General features: G+C 40.2%; 2 protein-coding genes and 1 pseudogene across 2 annotated transcripts in view; 2 read left to right on the forward strand and 1 right to left on the reverse strand.

The window, feature by feature from the left end:
- Nucleotides 1-22,333, reverse strand: part of LOC116892956 (zinc finger protein 816-like) — a 139,356-nt gene that overhangs the window by 27,667 nt on the left and 89,356 nt on the right.
- The window catches only part of LOC116892947 (zinc finger protein 260-like), a 28,642-nt gene continuing 8,431 nt past the window's right edge, over nt 2,123-22,333 (forward strand). Inside the window, exon 1 of the mRNA XM_032894900.1 lies at nt 2,123-2,261. Within this exon, the coding sequence (XP_032750791.1) occupies nt 2,232-2,261 (30 nt within the window). The 5' untranslated portion in view covers nt 2,123-2,231. The remainder of the gene's footprint in view (nt 2,262-22,333) is intronic.
- Nucleotides 17,378-18,687, forward strand: LOC116893007 (annotated as a pseudogene).

A 22,333-nucleotide genomic window follows, 5' to 3' on the forward strand; every position in this document is an offset into this window, starting at 1 on the left:
GCTTCTTGTATGTTTATGGGCATCTCTTTCTTAGGTTCGAGAAGTTTTCTTCTATGATTTTGTTGAATATATTTACTGGTCCTTTGAGTTGGGAGTCTTCACTCTCTTCTATACCTATTATCCTTAGGTTTGATCTTCTCATTGAGTCCTGGATTTCCTGTATTTTTTGGAGCAGTGTCTTTTTCCGTTTTACATTACCTTTGACAGTTGTGTTGATGATTTCTATGGAATCTTCTGCTCCTGAGATTCTTTCTTCTCTGTCTTGTATTCTGTTGGCCATGCTTGTATCTACGGCTCCTTGTCTCTTCCCTTGGTTTTCTATATCCAGGGTTGTCTCCCTTTGTGCTTTCTTTATTGCTTCTATTTCCATTTTTAATTGCTTCACCTGTTTGATTGTGTTTTCCTGTAATTCTTTCAGGGATTTTTGTATTTTCTTTCTATAGGCTTCTGCTTGTTTATTGTGTTTTCCTTCATTTCTCCAAGGGCGTTTTTTATGTCTTTCTTGAATTCCTCCATCATCATGGTCAAATATGATTTTAAATCTACATCTTGCTTTTCTGGTGTGTTTGATTATCCAGTGTTTGCTTTGGTGGGAGAATTGGGCCCCGATGATGCCATGTAGTCTTGGTTTCTATTGCTTGGGTTCCTACGCTTGCCTCTTGCCATCAGGTTGTCTCTGATGTTACCTTGTTCTGCTATTTCTGACAGTGGTTAGACCGTCCTATAGGCCTGTGTGTCAGGAGTGCTGTAGACCTGTTTTCCTGTTCTCTTTCAGCCAGTTATGAGAACAGAGTGTTCTGCTTTTAGGTGTGTAGTCGTTCCTGTATACTGGTTTTTAGGTGTTCCTGTGGCCATGTGTCTTGAGTCCACCAGTCAGGTCACTTGGAGCAGAACAGTTGTTCTTACCTTTGGTTTCCGTCCTGAAGTCGCTCCTCAGAGCTGGGTTTCAGCTCTTGGTGAGGGCAACAACCAAAAGGGCCTGCCCTGCCTTCTCTTGGGACCCTGTGCACATGCGGCCCACATGGTGTTAGGTGTATTCCTCTGGAGTCAGAAATGTGGGCAGAGTAGTCTCCTCTGGCATCCCAGGCGTGTCTGCTCCTCTGAAGGTCTAGCTCTCCCTCCCACAGGAATTGGGTTCAGGGAGTTGAGTTGTTTGACCAGGTCCCTTCAGATTAGTGCAGTATCTGGGCTGCAGCGTTGACTGTTCCTATTTTCCTGTTCCCAGAGGCCGTATACAGTTTCCTCTTGGGCCAGGGATGTGGGCAGGGGTGGGCAGTACTGGCGGTCTCTCCTGCCCTGCAGTCTCAGGAGTGCCCACCTGTCTGGGCACTGAGCTATCTCTCCCAAGGGGTTTGGGAGCAGGGAGCTGTGGCCCGTGATCAGTGAGGCTCGGGCCCCAGTTAGAAACCGGATGAGCCTGGTCCCGGAGGAATTTTGCCTCTGTGTGTCTTGAGTCCACCAGGCGAGTCACTTGGGGCAGAAAAGTTGGTCTTACCTCTGGTCTCAGGCCTGGAGTCGCTCCTCAGAGCTGGGTGTCAGCTCTCCGTGAGTGCAGCAACCAGAAGGGCCTGTCCTGCCTTTGCTTGGGAACTGGGTCTTCTAGTTTTATCTCATGAAAAATTAAAATTCTTCTTAGATGATGGTAAAAATTGACAACTTAGTATTTTGGAAAAAAACAAAACAAAACCAAAAAACCATATTTGGCAGATAGAATCTTTGTACTCCAAGACAACAGGACACACATTGAAAATAGATATCCTGTATCTGCCTGGCAGAATGATCAGGAATGCCATCAAAGTGTCAGATACTGTACTTGAATGTGATGGCTAATGAAATGCCATTCAATCTAGGTCATCAATCATGGTAGCCACTAGCCATTTGTCCTTGACTCTAGACCCAGGGAGATAAGTTTTCAGTAATAACCCTGAGTAATTGTGTTTTACAGCAGGTATTCATGTGCTCTGTATTTGTTCTTGGTGCCTGCTGATGTTAAAGTAGACCTCAGATTATACTCATATTCCCTACACATTAAATATGTGACTCCATGCCCACAATTCTGTAGAAATGTTGGCAAGATTCCTCCTCGTATTTTGTTTTTGATGTCCATTTGTGTGGATTAGCATTGTCCATAACTAAGTTGTATTAATTTCATCTTTGTAGTTTTCAAACCTGGTTGTGAAATTTCAAGAACACTTCCAATATTTGAATCTGGGAGAAGAACAACACAAAGAATGAGTGTGGCTCTGGGAAACACTCTACAGGTCAGTGTGTTGTCCATGTTTCTTTGAAACATCCCCTTTTTATTCCAACTGTCTAATAGTTTTATTACCTATATGTTGTAATATTATCTTAAGGGCTTATTTTGTATAATCTTCATTTTCTTCTGAGATATTGAACATTTAATGTTAAGGTCTTTCACATTTAACCATTAAATTTTTACAGAGTTTTCTACTGTGAGGACATATAATTTTCAGGGACTGAAGATCTCAAAGAGAATCTATTATAAATGATTCTCAAAAACTATATCGATGGCCAATTTTTACATTTGTTGGATTTGTGTGCTATTGTATTAGTGTGCAAGGAAGGTCCCATGTGTCACCTATGTTGCATTGCAGAGATGGTCACGGTTCTAGACAAAAGCTTTTGAACGTGGATATGGAATTTTTGGAGTCTGATATCCCTGAGCAATATGTGGAAGAGAAGAATTTGGAGAAGGACAAAATTATAAGGGATTCACTGTCTTGAATCCCAATAGTAAATATATTAGCTCCTTAGAGGAACAGGTAATCAGAGGAATGTGTCTTTCTTTTTGTGAGCAAATGCAGAATTCAGTATTCAAATTCTCTTGTCATTTTATGTCTCATAAGAATTATGAGTGTGTTTAGACATTGACTCTCTTTGTTCCAAGAGACATATTGTCCAGTGTGTCACTGTGAGGTAAATTCTCAATGTAGAAATTGTTATTTCCCATTGTCTTTTGTTCCATGTTTATAAGGAGTGTAAGTCCTGTGTTTTCTACCTTTCTATCTCTTCACATGGAATATATTAATAAAAATTTTCTGGGGCATATAGCCTTGGTGTTGTGCATAATGTATATATTTTCAATCTTAAATAAACGTCCTTCCTAACTTGTTTTCTTCTTTTCTTTAGAAGGAAGAATGCTTTATCTACTTTTGTTTCCTGTTCTACCAAACTATGTGTTACATAATGAACGGTTTTGACATAATGAAGGGTTGTCTTGATGATGTTTGAGTACCTTTTTTTTTTTATTGGTTATTGTATTTTTTACATTCTAAATGTTCTCCCTGTTCCACGTTCCCTTTCATCAAAACTCCTATCCCATGATTCCTACCCCTTCCTCTTTGAAGATGCTCCCCCACTCTCAGAACCACTCCTGGCTAAATGCCATAGCATCCTCCTGTGCTTGGACATCCAGCCTCTAATCAGCCTTCCCTCCTATTGATGCTAGATAGGAAAATCTTCTGCTACATATGCTGCTGGGGACTTGGGTCCCTCCATGTGTACTATTTGGTTGCTAGTTTAGTCCCTGAGAGCTCTGGGGTGTCTGGTTAGTGGATACTGTTGTCCTACCTATGGGGTTGCAATCCCCTTCAGCTACTTCAGTCCTTCATCTAACTCTTCCATTCGGGTCTCTTTGCTCTGTTCAATGGTTAGCTGTGAGCATCAGATTGACATCTGTATTGGTCAGACTCTGCCAGAGCCTCTCAGTGGATAGCTGTACTAGGTTCCTGACAGCAAGGGCTTCTTGTTATCTGCAATAATGTTTTGGTTTGATGTCTAGAGATGGAATGGATACCTAGGTGCATAGTCTTGGTATGGCCTTTTCTTGAGTCTCTGTTCCACTCTTTGTCCTTGCTTTTCATTTAGATAGGAACCATTCTGGGTTAATATTTTTGAGATGGGTAGTTGACCGCATCCTTGACCTGCGATCTGTGCCTCTCCAGTGGATATGGTTACTATAGGTTCTCTCTCCCCTTTTTTGGTTACTTCAGCTAACCTCATACCTATTCTGTCCTGGGAACCTCTGGCTTCCCCGGGTGTCTGGGATTTTGTAATGGCTTCCTCCAGTTTCCCATGCTCCACTGCTGTACACATTTGTTAAATATCCTACCCTCTCTCTGTACATCTTCCCTGTCTCCTCCCACACCTGATCCTACCCTCCCTTTTTCCTCATCCTCTTCTCTCCCTCCTAGGTCCCTCCTTCTTTTTCCCTTCTGTGATTTTCTGTTATTCCTTTTAAGTAGGACTGAAGCATCCATGGTTTGGGGAGAGGCATCCATGGTTTGGGCTTCCTGTTCAGCTTCATATGGTCTGTGAGTTTTAAAATAGATATTCACAAGTCTTGGTCTAATATCCAATCATGAATGAGTTCATACCATGTGTTCTTGTGAATGGTTATCTCACCCAGTATGATATTTTCTCATTTCATCCATTTACCTTCTAAGCTCATGATGTCCTCATTTTTAATAGCTGAGTCGTATTCCATTGGGTAAATGTACCATATTTCCTGTATCCATTCCACCTCGGAGGGACATCTAGATTGTTTACAGCTTCTGCCTATTATAAAATTATTCTGCTGTGAACATAGTAGAACATTTCTCTTTGTTTTATGTTGGTCCATCTTTTAGGCATACGCCCAGGAGTGGTATAGCTGGGTCCTCAGGTAGAATTATGTCCATTTTTCTGAGGAACCACCATACTTTTCCAGAGTGGTTGTAGCAGCTTTCAATTGCACCAGCAATGGAGGACTGTTCCCCTCTGTCCACATCCTAGCAATCATATGCTTCTTCTGAGTTTTTGATCCTAGCCATTCTGACTCCTGTGTGGTGGAATCTAAGGGTCGTTAATTTGTGTTTTCCTGATGACTAAGTATGTGTCTTTAGATGCTTCTCAGCTATTCCAGATCTCTCAGCTGAGAATTCTTTCTTTAGCTTTGTATCCCATTGTTTAATCATGTTATCTGATTGTCTGTGGCCTTACTTTTTGAGTTATTTGTATATATTTGATATTAGCCCTCTGTCAGATATAGGCTTGGTAGAGAGCTTTCCCAGTCTGTAGGTTGCTGTTTCATCCTATTAACATTATCCTTTTCCTTATAGAAAATGTTCAGTTGTATGAGGTCCCATTTGTCAGTAGTGAGCCATTGGTATTCTGTTCAGGAAATTTTCCCATTTGCTAGTGTATTTGAGGATTTTCTCACTTCCTCTTCTATTAAATTCAATGTATCTGGTCTTATGTGGAAGTCCTAGATGCATTTGCACTTGAGCTTTGTATAAGGAGAAAAAGAATGGATCAATTTGCATTATTCTAAATGGAGACTGACACTTGACCCAGTGCCACTTGTTGAATATCTTGTTTGTTTTCCACTGGATGGTTAAAGATCAGATGACTGTAAGTGTATGGGCTTAATTCTGCTTCTTCAGTTCTATCTCATTAATCTACATGCATTTCTCTGTGTGCCTTTCTTTTTTACTACTATTGCTCTGTAGTAGAGCTTGTGGTCAGGGATGGTGATTACCCCTGAAATCCTCCTATTGTTACGAATAATTTTCACTATGCTGGGGTTTTTGTTATTTGAGAATTACTCTTTCTATCCATCTCAGATATTGCGGTGGGATTTTGATGAGTATTGCACTGAGCCTGTAGACTGGTTTTGATAATACGGCCATTTTTCCTCTGTTAATCCTGCTGATCCCTGAGCCTGGGATATCTTTCCATCTTCTACAGTCTTCTTGTAATTCTTTATTCAGAAATTTGAGGTTCTTGTCAAACATATCTTTCACTTATGGGTTAGAGTCACACTAAGATATTTATGATTATTCGTGAGTATTTTGAAGGGTGTCATTTCTCCAATTCCTTTCCCACACTCCTATCCTTTGGATAGAGGAATGCTACTGATTTGTTATGTTGCTAGTGTATGTTGAAGTTAATTTCACATCCAGATATTTTGCTGAAGTTATTTACCAGCTCTAAGAGTTCTCTGATTGACTTTGGGGTCACTTAGGTATAATACCGTAAAAATCACAGATAGTGATATTTTGACTTTTGCCTTTCTAATTTGTATCACTTCGACCTCCTTTTTGGTCTAATTATTCTGGATAGAACTTTGAGTACTATGTTGAATGGATAGGGGAAAGTAGGCACCCTTATCTATTCCTTGATTTTAGTAGGGTTGCTTCATGTTCCCTCCATTTAGTTTGATGTTGGCTATTGGTTTGCTATTTATTGCTTTTATTATATTTTGGCATGGGCATTGAATTCTCATCTTTCCAATATTTTTAGCATGAAGGAGGGTTGTATTTTGTCAAAGGCTTCTTGAATGTCCACTGAGATGATCATTTTTTTTTCTTTGTGTTTGTTTATATACTGGATCATGTGGATGGTTTCCTGTATATTGAACCAACTGTGCATCCCTGGAATGAAGCCTAATTGATCATCATGATTGATTATTTTGATGTGTTTCTGGATTCAGATTGCTATAATTTTATTGAATATTTTTCATTGACATTAATAGGGGAAATTAGTCTGAAGTCAGCTTTCTTTGTTGGGTCTTTTGGTGGTTTAGGTATGAGTATAACTGTGCCTTCATAGAATGAATTAGGTAATGTTCCTTGTGATTCTATTTGTTGAATAGTTTGAAGTGTATTGGTATTAGCTAATCTTTGAAGGTCTGATAGAACTCTGCACTATGACCATGTGGTCCTTGGTCATTTTTTGGGGGAGTGTTTTAGTGATTGATTCTATTTCTGTAGGCTTTATGGAACTGTTTATGTGGTTTATCTGATCCTGATTACCTTTGATACTTGGTATCTGTCTAGAAAATCACCCATTCTAAATTTTCTAGTTTTTTAGAGTATAGGCTTGTGTTGTAGGATGTCATAATCTTTTGAATTTCTTCAGTTTCTATTGTTATGTCTCTGTTTTCAGTTCTGATTTTAATTTGAATCCTGCCTCTGTGTCATCTGGTTAGTCTGGCTATGGGTGTATCCATGTTGTTGGTTTTTTCAAAGACCATCTCCTGGTTTTTTTGATTCTTGGTATAGTTCTCTTTATTTCTTCTTGGTTAATTTTTTCCCCTGAGTTTGATTATTTCCTGCAGGCTACTTCTGTTAGGTTTATTTGCTTCTCTCTGTTCTAGAACTTTCAGATATGCTGGTATGCTGCCAGTGTTTAATCTCACTAATTTCTTTATTGAGGCACTCAGAGCTCAGGGTTTTCCTATTACCAGTGCTTTCATCCTGTCCCATAAGTTTGGGTATGTTGCTTCTTCATTTTCATGAAATTCTACAAAGTCTTTAGTTTCCTTTTTTTCCTCGACCACATTATCATTGAGTAGAGAACTATTCATCTTCCATGTGTATGAGAGCTTCTTCTTGTTTTTATTGAAGACCATCTTTAGTCCATGGTGATGTGATAGGACATATAGAATTATTTCAATCTTTTGGTATTGATTGAGGCTTCTTTTGTGTTTGATTGTATGATCAGTGTTAGTGAAGTTACTGTGAGGTGCTGAGAAGAAGGTATATTCTTTTGTTTTAAGATAAAATATTCTATATATATCCATTAAATCTTTATGATTCATAAGTTTTGTTAGGTTCACTCTTTCTCTGTTTAGTTTCTGTTTCTATGATCTGTCTATTGGTGAGAGTGGATATTGTAGTCTCCTATTATTATTGTGTGGGGATCAATGTGTGCTTTCAGCTTCAGTAGCATTTCTTTTACTAATGTGCCCTTTTGGATCATATATGTTCAGAAAAGACAACACTACCTTTTTTACTTTTATATTTTTCAACAACAGATGGCGCCTAACATGGTGCAGTGGACTTAGCATCAAAATACAGATACCTTCAGGGCAAACCACAACATCTGTTTTTCATTTTTCTTGTCCCAGGTTTATATTTCTTTTTTTGGAGCTGGGGACCGAACCCAGGGCCTTGCGCTTGCTAGGCAAGCACTCTACCACTGAGCTAAATCCCCAACACCAGGTTTATATTTCTGATGCCCATTTTTAATAGAAATGATAAAAGCCCTGAGTATTATAGTTTTGAAAAACAAGAAAGAATTGTACATAACACTTATCTGTGTATATAGTCATACAGATACTCAAATGAGGTTATATTCCTAGGAGAAGAAAATAAAGCTAAAAGTACAACATTGAAATTTTCATTAATCAATCCCAAGAGGAATAATGTTTTCCATCTATATGAAAAATTATCTTAATTATCCCTCCATTGAAAAAGACTTAATCAAAGTGCAGGCTACAGCAACCCATGTAGATCTTTCCTGAGAGACACAGCCAGAATATGGCATACACATATGCGAATACTAGTAGCAAACCAGTGAACTGAGAACAGGACCCCCGTTGAAGGAAGTAGAGAAAGGACTGGAAGACCTTGAAGGGGCTTGAGACCCCACATGAGCAACAATGCCAACCAACCAGAACTTCCAGGGACTAAGCCACTACCCCAAAATTATACACGGTCTGACCCTCGGCTCCAACTGCATAGGTAGCAATGAATAGCCTAGTAAGGGCACTAGTGGAAGGGGAAGCCCTTGGTCCTGTCAAGGCAGGACCCCCAGTGAACGTGATTGTTGGGGTATGGCGGTAATGGGGGGAGGATGGGGAGAGGAACACCCATATAGAAGGGGAGGGGTAGGGGTTGGGGGATGTTGGCCTGAGGTCTTCTATGAAGGTCTGATAGAATTCTGCACTAAACCCGTCTGGACCTGGGCTCTTTTGGTTGGGAGACCTTTAATGACTGCTTTTATTTTGTTAGGCGTTACGGGGTTGTTTAAATGGGTTATCTGTTCCTGATTTAACTTCGGTACCTGGTATCTGTCTAGGAAATTGTCCATTTCCTCCAGATTTTCTAGTTTTGTTGAATCTAGGCTTTTGTAGTAGGATCTGATGGGTTTTTTTGAATTTCCTCCGATTCTGTACTTATGTCTCCCTTTTCTTATCTGATTTTGTTTATTTGGATACACTCTCTGTGTCTTCTTGTTAGTCTGGCTAAGGGTTTATCTATCTTGTTGATTTTCTCAAAGAACCAACTTTTGGTTCTGTTGATTCTTTCTATGGTCCTTTTTGTTTATATTTGGTTGATTTCAGCTCTGAGTTTGATTATTTCCTGCCTTCTACTCCTCCTGGGTTTATTTGCTTCTTTTTGTTCTAGAGCATTTAGGTGTGCTGTCAAGCTGGTGACATATGCTCTCTCCTGTTTCTTTCTGCAGGCCCTCAGAGCTATGAGTTTTCCTCTTAGCACAGCTTTCATTGTGACTCATAAGTTTGGGTATGTTGTACCTTCATTTTCATTAAATTCTAAGAAGTCTGTAATTTCTTTATTTCTTCCTTGACCAGATTATCATTGAGTAGAGCATTGTTCACCTTCCATTTATATGTGGGCGTTCTTCCCTTATTGTTATTGAAGACCAGCTTTAGCCCGTGGTGGTCTGATAGGATGCATGGGATTATTTCTATCTTTCTGTATCTGTTGAGGCCTGTTTTTTCACCAATTATATGGTCAAATTTGAAAAAAGTACCATGAGGTGCTGAGAAGAATGTATATCCTTTTGCTTTAGGATAGAATGTTCTATCAATATCTGTTAAGTCCATTTGGTTCATGACTTCTCTTAAGCTGTCTACGTGTCTGTTTAACTTCTGTTTCCATGACCTGTCCATTGATGAGAGTGGGGTGTTGAAATCTCCTACTATTATTGTGTGAGGTGCAATTTGTATTTTGAGCTTTAGTAAGGTTTCTTTTATATATGTAGGTGCCCTTGTATTTGGAGCATAGATATTTAGGATTGAAAGTTCATGTTGGTGGACTTTTCCTTTAATGAACATGAACTGTCCTTCCTTATCTTTTTTGATGATTTTTAGTTGAAAACCTATTTTATTTGCTATTAGAATGGCTACTCCAGCTTGCTTCTTCACACCATTTGCTTGGAATGTTGTTTTCCAGACTTTCACTCTGAGGTAGTGTATGTCTTTGTCTCTCAGGTGTGTTTCCTGTAGGCAGCAGAATGCAGGGTCCTCATTGCCTATCCAGTTTGTTAATCTATGTCTTTTTATTGGGCCATTGAATCCATTGCTGTTGAGAAATATTAAGGAATAGTGATTATTGCTTCCTGTTATATTCATATTTGGATGTGAGGTTATGTTTGTGTTCTTTTCTTCTCTTTGTTTTGTGGCCAAGATGATTTGTTTCTTGATTTTTCTAGGGTGTAGATTGCTTCCTTAATTGGGCTTTACCATTTAATATCCTTTGTAGGGCTGGATTTGTAGAAAGATATTGTGTAAATTTGGTTTTGTCATGGAATATCTTGGTTTCTCCATCTATGTTAATTGAGAGTTTTTCAGGATACAGTAACCTGGGCTGGCATTTTTGTTCTCTTAGGGTCTGTATGACATCTGTCCAGGATCTTCTGGCTTTCAAAGTGTCTGGTGAGAAATCTGGTGTAATTATGATAGGTCTGTCTTTATATGTTACTTGACCTTTTACCCTTACTGCTTTTAATATTCTTTCTTTGTTTTGTGCATTTGGTGTTTTGACTATTATGTGATGGGAGGACTTACTTTTCTTGTCCAATCTATTTGGAGTTCTCTAGGCTTCTTCTGTTTTTATGGGCATCTCTTTCTTTAGGTTATTGAAGTTTTCTTCTATGATTTTGTTGACGATATTTACTGGTCCTTTGAGTTGGGAGTCTTCACTCTCTTCTATACCTATTATCCTTAGGTTTGATATTCTCATTGAGTCCTGGATTTCCTGTATGTTTTGGAGTAGTGTCTTTTTCCATTTTCCATTATCTTTGACAGTTGTGTTGATGATTTCTATGGAATCTTCTGCTCCTGAGATTCTCTCATCTATCTCTTGTATTCTGTTGGTGATCCTTGTATCTACGGCTCCTTGTCTCTTCCTTTGGTTTTCTATATCCAGGGTTGTTTCCCTGTGTTCTTTCTTCATTGCTTCTATTTCCATTTTTAATTCCTTCAACTGTTTGATTGTGTTTTCCTGGAATTCTTTCAGGGATTTTTGTGATTCCTCTCTATAGGCTTCTACTTTTTATTTGTGTTTTCCTGCGTTTCTTTAAGGGAGTTCTTTATGTCTTTCTTGAAATCCTCCAGCATCATGATCAAATATGATTTTAAATCTAGATCTTGCTTTTCTGGTGTGTTTGGATATTCAGTGTTTGCTTTGGTGGGAGAATTGGGCTCCGATGATGCCATGTAGTCTTGCTTTCTGTTGCTTGGGTTCCTGGGCTTGCCTCTCGCCATCAGATTATCTCTGGTGTTACTTTGTTCTGCAATTTCTGACAGTGGCTAGACTGTCCTGTAGGCCTGTGTGTCAGGAGTGCTGTAGACCTGTTTTTCTGTTTTCTTTCAGCCAGTTATGGGAACAGAGTGTTCTGCTTTTAGGCGTGTAGTTTTTCCTGTCTACAGGTCTTCATGTGTTCCTATGGGCCCGTGTCCTGAGTTCACCAGGCAGGTCGCTTAGAGCAAAACAGTTGGTCTTATTGTGGTCCCGAGGCTCAAGTTTGCTCGTGTGGTATTGCTTTTGAGCTCTCAGTGAGGGCATCAACCAGGAGGGCCTGCACCGCCTTTTCCGGGAGCCCCCGTGCACCGGGGTCCCAGATGGCATTAGGTGTTTTCCTCTGGAGTCAGAAATGTAGGCAGAATGTAGTCTCTTCTGGCTTCCCAGGCGTGTCTGTATCTCTGAAAGTTTAGCTCTCCCTCCCACAGGATTTGGGTGCAGAGAACTGTTGATCCGGTCCCTTCAGGTTCCGTTGGTGTATGGAGCGCAGGGGATCTTTAGCTCCAGTGCCCCTATCTTCCGGTTTCCAGAGGCCGTATACAGTTTCCTCTTGGGCCAGGGATGTGGGCAGGGGTGGGCAGTATTGGTGGTCCCTTCTGCTCTGCAGTCTCAGGAGTGCCCACCTGTCCGGGCGGTGAGCTCTCTCCCCCCAGGGATTTGGGAGCAGTGAGCTGCGGGCGGGGATCAGCGAGGTTGGGAATCCAGATAAGGACCGGAAGTGTCCGGTCCCAGAGGAATTTTGCCTCTGTGTGTCCTGAGACCACCAGTCATGTCGCTAGGAGCAGCAAAGTTGGTCTTACCTGTGGTCCCGCGGCTCAAGTTTGCTCGTGGGGTGTTGCTTTTGAGCTCTCATGTAGTATCTTTATAGAACTCGTAAAATGCATTTTCATAACAAATATTCTATTTTACAACATCATCATAAATTTAATTATTATGAATATTATCAACTTCGGAGATATTGTTGCATAGTCTCTGATACATGCATAGATACATATCTGTGGAGAATTCCAGAGTATAAAGAAGTGTATAACTCATTTACCCAATGTCACATCCCATAGATAATAGAGAAACTGACACTGTGCAGAATAGGTAAAGCAGACACCACCATGGGATATTATATGACAAGGTGGACAAGAATCAAGATCTCACAGTTCCTGGCTCCAAATTCCTTCCTTCCTTATTTCCATATAGAGTATAACACCAAATATTCAACTTACTGTAGACATTATATAATTATATATATGTACATATAATTTAAGATTTTATATATATCTAATATATATGTATATATATCTAATATATATGTATATATATACATATATATATATATGATAAGATTTATTTTACTCAATAGAGAAGAGGTCAGAGGCTAAAAGATATTTCTATTCCTTCAAGGCAGGGCTTTATTTGTGTAGAGGTATGTATGCACACTGAATTTTTTTTTATAATTGTGTCTTCTTCAGGAATATATCTATTTCTTTTGGTGTGTTCTTTTACATTTCTATGATTTGATAGTCTTAATCCAGAACTGTGCTTTCCATGATATTATTTGACTTATACTCTATATGTTACCTTAGGGAATTGTGATTAAAAATTGTGTGCCCACTTTAAAAACAATGGCCAAAGAGCAGAAGATAAATGAAGCAGTCTTATTATTGAATCAGCAGTAAACCAGAATGTGTTGCCATTCACAAGCAGTCTACTGAAAAGAGTGTGAAAGAAAGAACCTGCCCTCGTTTACAGAGCTCGATCTTCGTTAGCTTCGAGTTTTCCAGATGACTTATCCTGGAAGAGGACTTGAATTTTTTCTCACATTCCCTCTAAAGTCACCTGATAATTAGGATTACAAAATGACATTGTGGGTTTACTAATTTCGAGTGTGATAAGGAGCTGAGTACCTCGTAGCTTTGCAAAGGAAATAGTTTTGTCAGTAACCTTAGGAAATTAAAGTTCTTTTATTTTTTTATTTTTTTTTATTAACTTGAGTATTTCTTATTTACATTTTGAGTGTTATTCCCTTTCCCGGTTTCGGGGCAAACATCTCCGTAATTCCTCCCCCTCCTCTTCTTTACGGGTGTTCCCCTCTCCATCCTCCCCCCATTGCCGCCCTCCCCCCTACAATCACGTTCACTGGGGTTCAGTCTTAGCAGGACCAAGGGCTTCCCCTTCCACTGGTGATCTTACTAGAATATTCATTGCTACCTATGAGGTCAGAGTCCAGGGTCAGTCCATGTATAGTCTTTAGGTAGTGGCTTAGTCCCTGGAAGCTCTGGTTGCTTGGCATTGTTGTTCATAAGGGGTCTCGAGCCCTTCAAGCTCTTCAGTTCTTTCTCTGATTCCTTCAACGGGGGTCCTGTTCTCAGTTCAGTGGTTTGCTGCTGGCATTCGCCTCTGTGTTTGCTGTATTCTGGCTGTGTCTCTCAGGAGAGATCTACATCCGGCTCCTGTCGGCCTGCACTTCTTTGCTTCATCCATCTTGTCTAATTGGATGGCTGTATATGTATGGGCCACATGTGGGGCAGGCTCTGAATGGGTGTTCCTTCTGTCACTGTTCTAAACTTTGCCTCCCTATTCCCTCCCAAGGGTATTCTTGTTCCCCTTTTAAAGAAGGAGTGAAGCATTCACATTTTGATCATCCGTCTTGAGTTTCATTTGTTCTAGGTATCTAGGGTAATTCAAGCATTTGGGCTAATAGCCACTTATCAATGAGTGCATACCATGTGTGTTTTTCTGTGATTGTGTTACCTCACTCAGGATGATATTTTCCAGTTCCAATCATTTGCCTACGAATTTCATAAAGTCATTGTTTTTGATAGCTGAGTAATATTCCATTGTGTAGATGTACCACATTTTCTGTATCCATTCCTCTGTTGAAGGGCATCTGGGTTCTTTCCATCTTCTGGCTATTATAAATAAGGCTGCTATGAACATAGTGGAGCACGTGTCTTTTTTATATGTTGGGGCATCTTTTGGGTATATGCCCAAGAGAGGTATAGCTGGATCCTCAGGCAGTTCAATGTCCAATTTTCTGAGGAACCTCCAGACTGATTTCCAGAATGGTTGTACCAGTCTGCAATCCCACCAACAATGGAGGAGTGTCCTCGCCAGCATCTGCTGTCACCTAAGTTTTTGATCTTAGCCATTCTCACTGGTGTGAGGTGAAATCTCAGGGTTGTTTTGATTTGCATTTCCCTTATGACTAAAGATGTTGGACATTTCTTTAGGTGTTTCTCAGCCATTTGGTATTCCTCAGCTGTGAATTCTTTGTTTAGCTCTGAACCCCATTTTTTAATAGGGTTATTTGTCTCCCTGCGGTCTAACTTCTTGAGTTCTTTGTACATTTTGGATATAAGGCCTCTATCTGTTGTAGGATTGGTAAAGATCTTTTCCCAATCTGTTGGTTGCCGTTTTGTCCTAACCACAGTGTTCTTTGCCTTACAGAAGCTTTGCAGTTTTATGAGATCCCATTTGATCCCATTCTTGATCTTAGAGCATAAGCCATTGGTGTTTTTGTTCAGGAAATTTTTCCAGTGCCCATGTGTTCCAGATGCTTCCTAGTTTTTCTCTATTAGTTTGAGTGTGTCTGGTTTGATGTGGAGGTCCTTTATGCACTTGGACTTAAGCTTTGTACAGGGTGATAAGCATGGATCGATCTGCATTCTTCTACATGTTGACCTCCAGTTGAACCAGCACCATTTGCTGAAAATGCTATCTTTTTTTCTATTTGATGGTTTTGGCTCCTATGTCAAAAATCAAGTGCCCATAGGTGTGTGGGTTCGTTTCTGGGTCTTCAATTCTGTTCCATTGGTCTGTCTGTCTGTCTCTGTACCAATACCATGCAGTTTTTATCACTGTTGCTCTGTAATACTGCTTGAGTTCAGGGATAGTGATTCCCCCTGAAGTCCTTTTTATTGTTGAGGATAGTTTTAGCTATCCTGGGTTTTTGTTATTCAGATGAATTTGCAAATTGTTCTGTCTAACTCTTTGAAGAATTGGATTGATATTTTGATGGGGATTGCATTGAATTGTAGATCGCTTTTGGTAGAATGGCCATTTTTACTATATTAATCCTGCCAATCCATGAGCATGGGAGATCTTTCCATCTTCTGAGGTCTTCTTCAATTTCTTTCTTCAGAGTCTTAAGTTCTTATCATTCAGATCTTTCACTTGCTTGGTTAAAGTCACACCGAGGTATTTTATATCATTTGGGACTATTATGAAGGGTGTTTTTTCCTTAATTTCTTTCTCGACTTGTTTCTCTTTTGGGTAGAGGAAGGCTAGTGATTTATTTTAGTTAATTTTATACCGAGCCACTTTGCTGAAGTTGTTTATCAGCTTTAGTAGTTCTCTGGTGGAACTTTTGGGATCACCTAAATATACTATCATATCATCTGAAAATAGTGATATTTTGACTTCTTCTTTTCCAATCTGTATCCCTTTGATCTCCTTTTGTTGTCTGATTGCTCTGGCTAGAACATCAAGAACTATATTGAATAAGTAGGAACAGCGTGGGCAGCCTTGTCTAGTCCCTGATTTTAGTGGGATTGCTTCACGTTTCTCTCCATTTAGTTTAATGTTAGCGACTGTTTTGCTGCATATGGCTTTTACTATGTTTAGGTATGGGCCTTGAATTCCTATTCTTTCCAGGACTTTTATCATGAAGGGGTGTTGAATTTTCAAATGCTTTCTCAGCATCTAATGAAATGACCATGTGGTTTTGTTCTTTTAGTTTGTTTATATAATGGATCACGTTGATGGTTTTCTGTATATGAAACCATCCCTGCATGCCTGGGATGAAGCCTACTTGATCATGGTGGATGATTGTTTTGATGTGCTCTTGGATTCGGTTTGCCAGAATTTTATTGAGTATTTTTGCGTCAATATTCATAAGGGAAATTGGTCTGAAGTTCTCTTTCTTTGTTGGGTCTTTCTGTGGTTTAGGTATAAGAGTAATTGTGGTTTTATAGAAGGAATTCGGTAGTGCTCCATCCTTTTCAATTTTGTGGAATAGTTTGGATAATATTGGTATGAGGTCTTCTATGAAGTTCTGATAGAATTCTGCACTAAACCCGTCTGGACCTGGGCTCTTTTTGGTTGGGAGACCTTTAATGACTGCTTCTATTTCCTTAGGAGTTATGGGGTTGTTTAACTGGTTTATCTGTTCCTGATTTAATTTCGGTACCTGATATCTGTCTAGGAAATTGTCCAGGAAATTAAAGTTCTTAACTATTAGGCAAATGATGATTGGTGTTATCCCAGCTGGGCATCAGCTTTTAAGTAGATCTCCTAGGTTCTTCACAAAACAGTTTCTTGGGCTTTTCAGCCTGAAAGGTATTTAACTGACTTTTTTTTTTTTTTTGGATTTTTAAATTTATATTTCAAATGTTATCCCCTTTCCCTGTTTCCCTGTTTGTAATCCCTATCTCATCTCCCCTCCCCCTACTTCTATGAGTATGTTACCTCTCCCACCCTCCCTTTCCCACCTCTCCACCCTGACATTTCCCTACAATGGGATATTGGACCTTCGCAGGACCAAGGGCTTCTCCTCCCATTGATGCCCAACAGGGTCATCCTCTACTATATATGCAGCTGGAGTCGCGGATCTGTCCATGTATACTCTTTGGATGGTGGTTTAGTCCCTGGGAGCTCTGGTTGGTTGGTATTGTTGTTCTTAAGGGGTTACAGACCCCTTCAGTTCCTTTAATCCTTTCTCTAACTCCTCTATTGAGGATCCTTTTCTCAGTTCAATGGTTGTCTGTGAGCACCTGTCTCTGTATTTGTCATGCTCTGGCAGAGCCTCTCAGGAGATAACTATATCAAGCTCCTGTCAGCTTGTACTTCTTGGCACACCAATATTGTCGGGGTTTGGTGGCTATAAATGGGCTGGATTCCCAGGTTGGGCAGTTTCTGGATGGCCTTTCCTTCAGTCTCTGCTCTGATTTTCCTCCTCCTGTGAGCATTTTTGTTGCAAGATCTGTATGTGGCAGAATGGAAATCTTTGGAGTTTCTTGACAACTCTTAGCTCCTGTACCTGTAAGTCTGTGCTCTGCTGGCCCCAGCCATGCTCTCTGCTCTCACTCATCCAACCACTGCGACTCTCCTCCACAGCTTCAGAACTTCGGCCCAGAACAATGCTAAAGTAGCTGTATTGAGAGCTTCTGGGGACATTGAGCAACCCCTTTCACTCTTTCTGAAGAGCAGCCCCTAATGAGCTGCCTGGCCTTCTGTGATATCACACACCTGGTGTGGCAGCAGATCTGAGTCATATTGAGAACAGAGAAAATGCGGAAGCCTACCTGAGACCGGGGCTGTTGCTAGATTGCCTAAAAGGTTGTGATGTGGTCATTCAAGTCAGAGTGCCCAGGAAGCCAGGAAGGATACAGGATGACCCAGCATTGCCCTGAAGCCATGATTTGCAGCATTGCCAATCTAGTCAACTCCACCATCACTGTCACAGCAGAAGTTTATGGCATGTACAACCCCAACAATATCATGACAACCTTTGATATCATCAGAGCAAATATGTTTGTGGCAGAGGTAAAGGGTTTGGATCCAGTTTGAGTCAACATATCTTTCATTTGTGGCCACACTGGGAAGACGATCATCTCCCCAATCTCTCAGTGTATCCCCAAGGTTGACTTTCCCAAAGACCAGCCACACTATCCGGGAGGATCCAGGAGGCTGGCACAGTAGCTGTGAAGGCCAAGGCTAGAGCAGGTTTTGCACTCTGTCCATGGCTTAAGCTGGAGTCGGCTTTGTCTTCTCTCTCTTGGACACCATGATGAGGAAGGAAGGAGTTGCTGAATGTTCTTTCGTTCAGTCTAAACAGACAGAGTGCACTTATTTCTCAACACCTTTGCTGTTGGGAAGAAAGGGCCCAGAGAAGAACCTGGGCATTGAAAAAGTCTCATTTTGAGGAGAAAATGATTGCTGAGGCCATCCCTGAACTGAAAGCATCTGTCAAGAAAGGCAAGGACTTTGTCAAGAACATGAAATGAGTGAGAGGCTTGAGTCTAGAGCAGCAGGAGCATCCTAACCTATCCAGCTTCATGTCATTGGAAACACTTCAGAGTCTAATTTGCTCTGATGGAAGGAATTGTATCAGCATCAGCATCCCTTCCAAATTCTAGCTGGTCTGTTGATAATGACAATAAAACAGTCACTGGTTTTTCTTTAAAAAACAAAAAGCTACACACATCTGCTTTATGGGACAATGGACAATTTTTGCCTCGGTTTTGTGACTCCATTCGTTGTCAGTTCTGAGTACATTAACATGTTCCGCTCAAAATGTGGGATCTATAGAGCACAAAGAAAACTCAAGGAACTCATCTGTGTTCAATGCCCTAGCCAGTAAGCTGCTTCGCCACCATTGAGAGTCTTCTCATGACTGTTCTGTACGAGATGTATAAGGTTCATAACTGTACTTTGGAAAAACTAGAATTGCACCCACAAGGTCACAAAACTCCTTCACACTTTAAAATAAAGTGACATCAAGGTTCTAGAGTACAGGACTGAGATGAATGTCACCAGCACCCCACAACCTGGAATCCATGATTTTCCAAACCCTTTAATTGTATGGTCAAAAAACCCACAGGCTGTGTGTTTTATTCTTTTTTAGGCTATTTTAATACAAACAAGCAGATTCCTGTCCTTTAAGTCAGATTTTCAAATCTGAAAACATGAGGATGTAGGAATAAGAGATATAACAAGATGTTGCCCCTTGGATCTCTATTCAACATAGGGCTTTATTTTTTTATTTTTCCATCTTTATTAAATTGGGTATTTCTTATTTGCATTTCACATGTTATTCCCTTTCCCGATTCCATGGCCAACATCCCCCTAACCCCCCCTCCACTTCTATATGGGTGTTCCACTCCCAAAACTGCCCACGTTACTGCCCTCCCCCAAGAAACCTGTTCACTGGGGGTCAAGCCTTGGCAGGGACAAGGGCTTCCCCTTCCACTGGTGCTCTTACTAGGCTATTCACTGCTACATATACAGTTGGAGCCCACAGTCAGTCCATGTATAGTCTTTGGGTAGTGGCTTAGTCCCTGGAAGCTCTGGTTGTTTGGTATTGTTGTTCATATGGGGTCACAAGCCCCTTCAAGGTCTTTCAGTCCTTTCTCTGATTCCTTCAACAGGGGTCCCATTCTCAATTCAGTGGTTTGCTGCTGGCATTCACCTATGTATTTTCCATATTCTGGCTGTGTCTCTCAGGAGAGATCTACATCCGGCTCCTGTCGACCTGCACTTCTTTGCTTCATCCATCTTATCTAGTTTGGTGGCTGTATATGGATGGGCCACATGTAGGACAGGCTCAGAATGGGCGTTCCTTCAGCCTCTATTCTAAACTTTGCCTCCCTATTCCCTGCCAAGGGTATTCTTGTTCTACTTTTAAAGAAGGAGTGAAGCATTTGCATTTTGGTCATCCTTCTTGAGTTTCATGTGTTCTGTGCATCTAGGGTAATTCAAGCATTTGGGCTAATAGCCACTTATTAATGAGTGCATACCATGTGTATTTTTCTGTGATTGGGTAACCTCACTCAGGATGATTTTCCCGTTCCATCCATTTGCCTATGAATTTCATAAAGTCATTGTTTTTAATAGCTGAGTAGTATTCCATTGTGTAGATGTACCACATTTTCTGTATCCATTCCTCTGTTGAAGGGCATCTGGGTTCTTTCCATCTTCTGGCTATTATAAATAAGGCTGCTATGAACATAGTGGAGCATGTGTCTTTGTTATATGTTGGGGCATCTTTTGGGTATATGCCCAAGAGAGGGATAGCTGGGTCCTAAATCAAGTGATCATAGGTGTGTGGGTTCATTTCTGGGTCTGCAATTCTGTTGAACTGATCTATCTGCCTGTCTCTGTACCAATACCATACAGATTTTATCACTATTGATCTGTAATACTGCTTGAGTTCAGGGATAGTGATTCCCACTCTGGTAGTTCAATGCTCAGTTTTCTGAAGAACCTCCAGACTGATTTCCAGAATGGTTGTACCAGTCTGCAATCCCACCAACAATGGAGGAGTGTTCCTCTTTCTCCACATCCTTAACAGCATCTGCTGTCGCCGGAGTTTTTGATTTTAGCCATTCTGAGTGGTGTGAGGTGGAATCTCAGGGTTGTTTTGATTTGCATTTCCCTTATGACTAAAGATTTTGAACATTTCTTTAGGTGCTTCTCAGCCACTTGGCATTCCTCAGCTGTGAATTCTTTGGTTAGCTCTGAAACCCATTTTTCAATAGGGTTATTTGTCTCCCTGTCGTCTAACTTTGTGAGTTCTTTCTATATTTTGGATATGAGCCCTCTATCAGTTGTAGGATTGGTAAAGATCTTTTCCCAATCTGTTGGTTGCCGTTTTGTCCTAACAACAGTGTCCTTTGCCTTACAGAAGCTTTGTAGGTTTATGAGATCCCATTGTGATTCTTGATCTTAGAGGATAAGCCATTGGTGTTTTGTTCAGGAAATTTTCTCCAGTGCCCATGTGTTCGAGACTCTTCCCCAAGTTTTCTTCTATTAGTTTGAGTGTATCTGGTTTGATGTGGAGGTCCTTGATTCACTTGGACTTAAGCTTTGTACAGGGTGATAAGCATGGATCAATCTGCATTCTTCTACATGCTGACTGCCAGTTGAACCAGCACCATATGCTGAAAATGATATCTTTTTCCATTGGATGGTTTTGTCCCCTTGTCAAAAATCAAGTGATCATAGGTGTGTGGGTTCATTTCTGGGTCTGCAATTCTGTTGAACTGATGTATCTGCCTGTTTCTGTACCAATGCCATACAGATTTTATCACTATTGCTCTGTAATACTGCTTGAGTTCAGGGATAGTGATTCCCCCAGAAGTCCTTTTATTGTTGAGGATAGTTTTAGCTATCCTGGGTTTTTTGTTATTCAGATGAATTTGCAAATTATTCCGTCTAACTCTCTGCAGAATTGGATTGGAGTTTTGATGGTGATTGCATTGAATTTGTAGGTTGCTTTTGGTAAAATGGCCATTTTTTCTTTATTAATCCTGCCAATCCATGAGCATGGGAGATCTTTCCATCTTCTGAGGTCTTCTTCAATTTCTTTCTTCAGAGTCTTGAAGTTCTTATCATTCAGATCTTTCACTTGCTTGGTTAAAGTCACACCGAGGTATTTTATATCATTTGGGACTATTATGAAGGGTGTTTTTTCCTTAATTTCTTTCTCGACTTGTTTCTCTTTTGGGTAGAGGAAGGCTAGTGATTTATTTTAGTTAATTTTATACCGAGCCACTTTGCTGAAGTTGTTTATCAGATTTAGTAGTTCTCTGGTGGAACTTTTGGGATCACCTAAATATACTATCATATCATCTGCAAATAGTGACATTTTGACTTCTTCTTTTCCAATCTGTATCCCTTTGATCTCCTTTTGTTGTCTGATTGCTCTGGCTAGAACATCAAGAAGTATATTGAATAAGTAGAGAGAGAGTGGGCAGCCTTGTCTCGTCCCTGATTTTAGTGGGATTGCTTCAAGTTTCTCTCCATTTAGTTTAATGTTAGCGACTGTTTTGCTGCATATGGCTTTTACTATGTTTAGGTATGGGCCTTGAATTCCTATTCTTTCCAGGACTTTTATCATGAAGGGGTGTTGAATTTTCAAATGCTTTCTCAGCATCTAATGAAATGTTCATGTGGCTTTTATCTTTAAGTTTGTTTATATAATGGATCACGTTGCAAGAATTTTATTGAGTATTTTTTCATCGATATTCCTAAGGGAAATTTGTCTGAAGATCTTTTTCTTTGTTGGGTCTTTGTGTGGTTTAGGTATAAGAATAATTGTGGCTTCATAGAAAGAATTCGGTAGCGCTCCGTCTGTTTCAATTTTGTGGAATAGTTTGCATAGTATTAGTATGAAGTCTTCTATGAAGGTCTGATAGAATTCTGCACTGAACCCATCTGGACCTGGGCTCTCTTTGGTTGAGAGACTTTTAATGACGATTTCTATTTCTTTAACAGTTATGGGGTTG

This window comes from Rattus rattus, chromosome 1 (genome assembly GCF_011064425.1).
Source record: "Rattus rattus isolate New Zealand chromosome 1, Rrattus_CSIRO_v1, whole genome shotgun sequence".
Taxonomy (NCBI): Eukaryota; Metazoa; Chordata; class Mammalia; order Rodentia; family Muridae; genus Rattus; species Rattus rattus.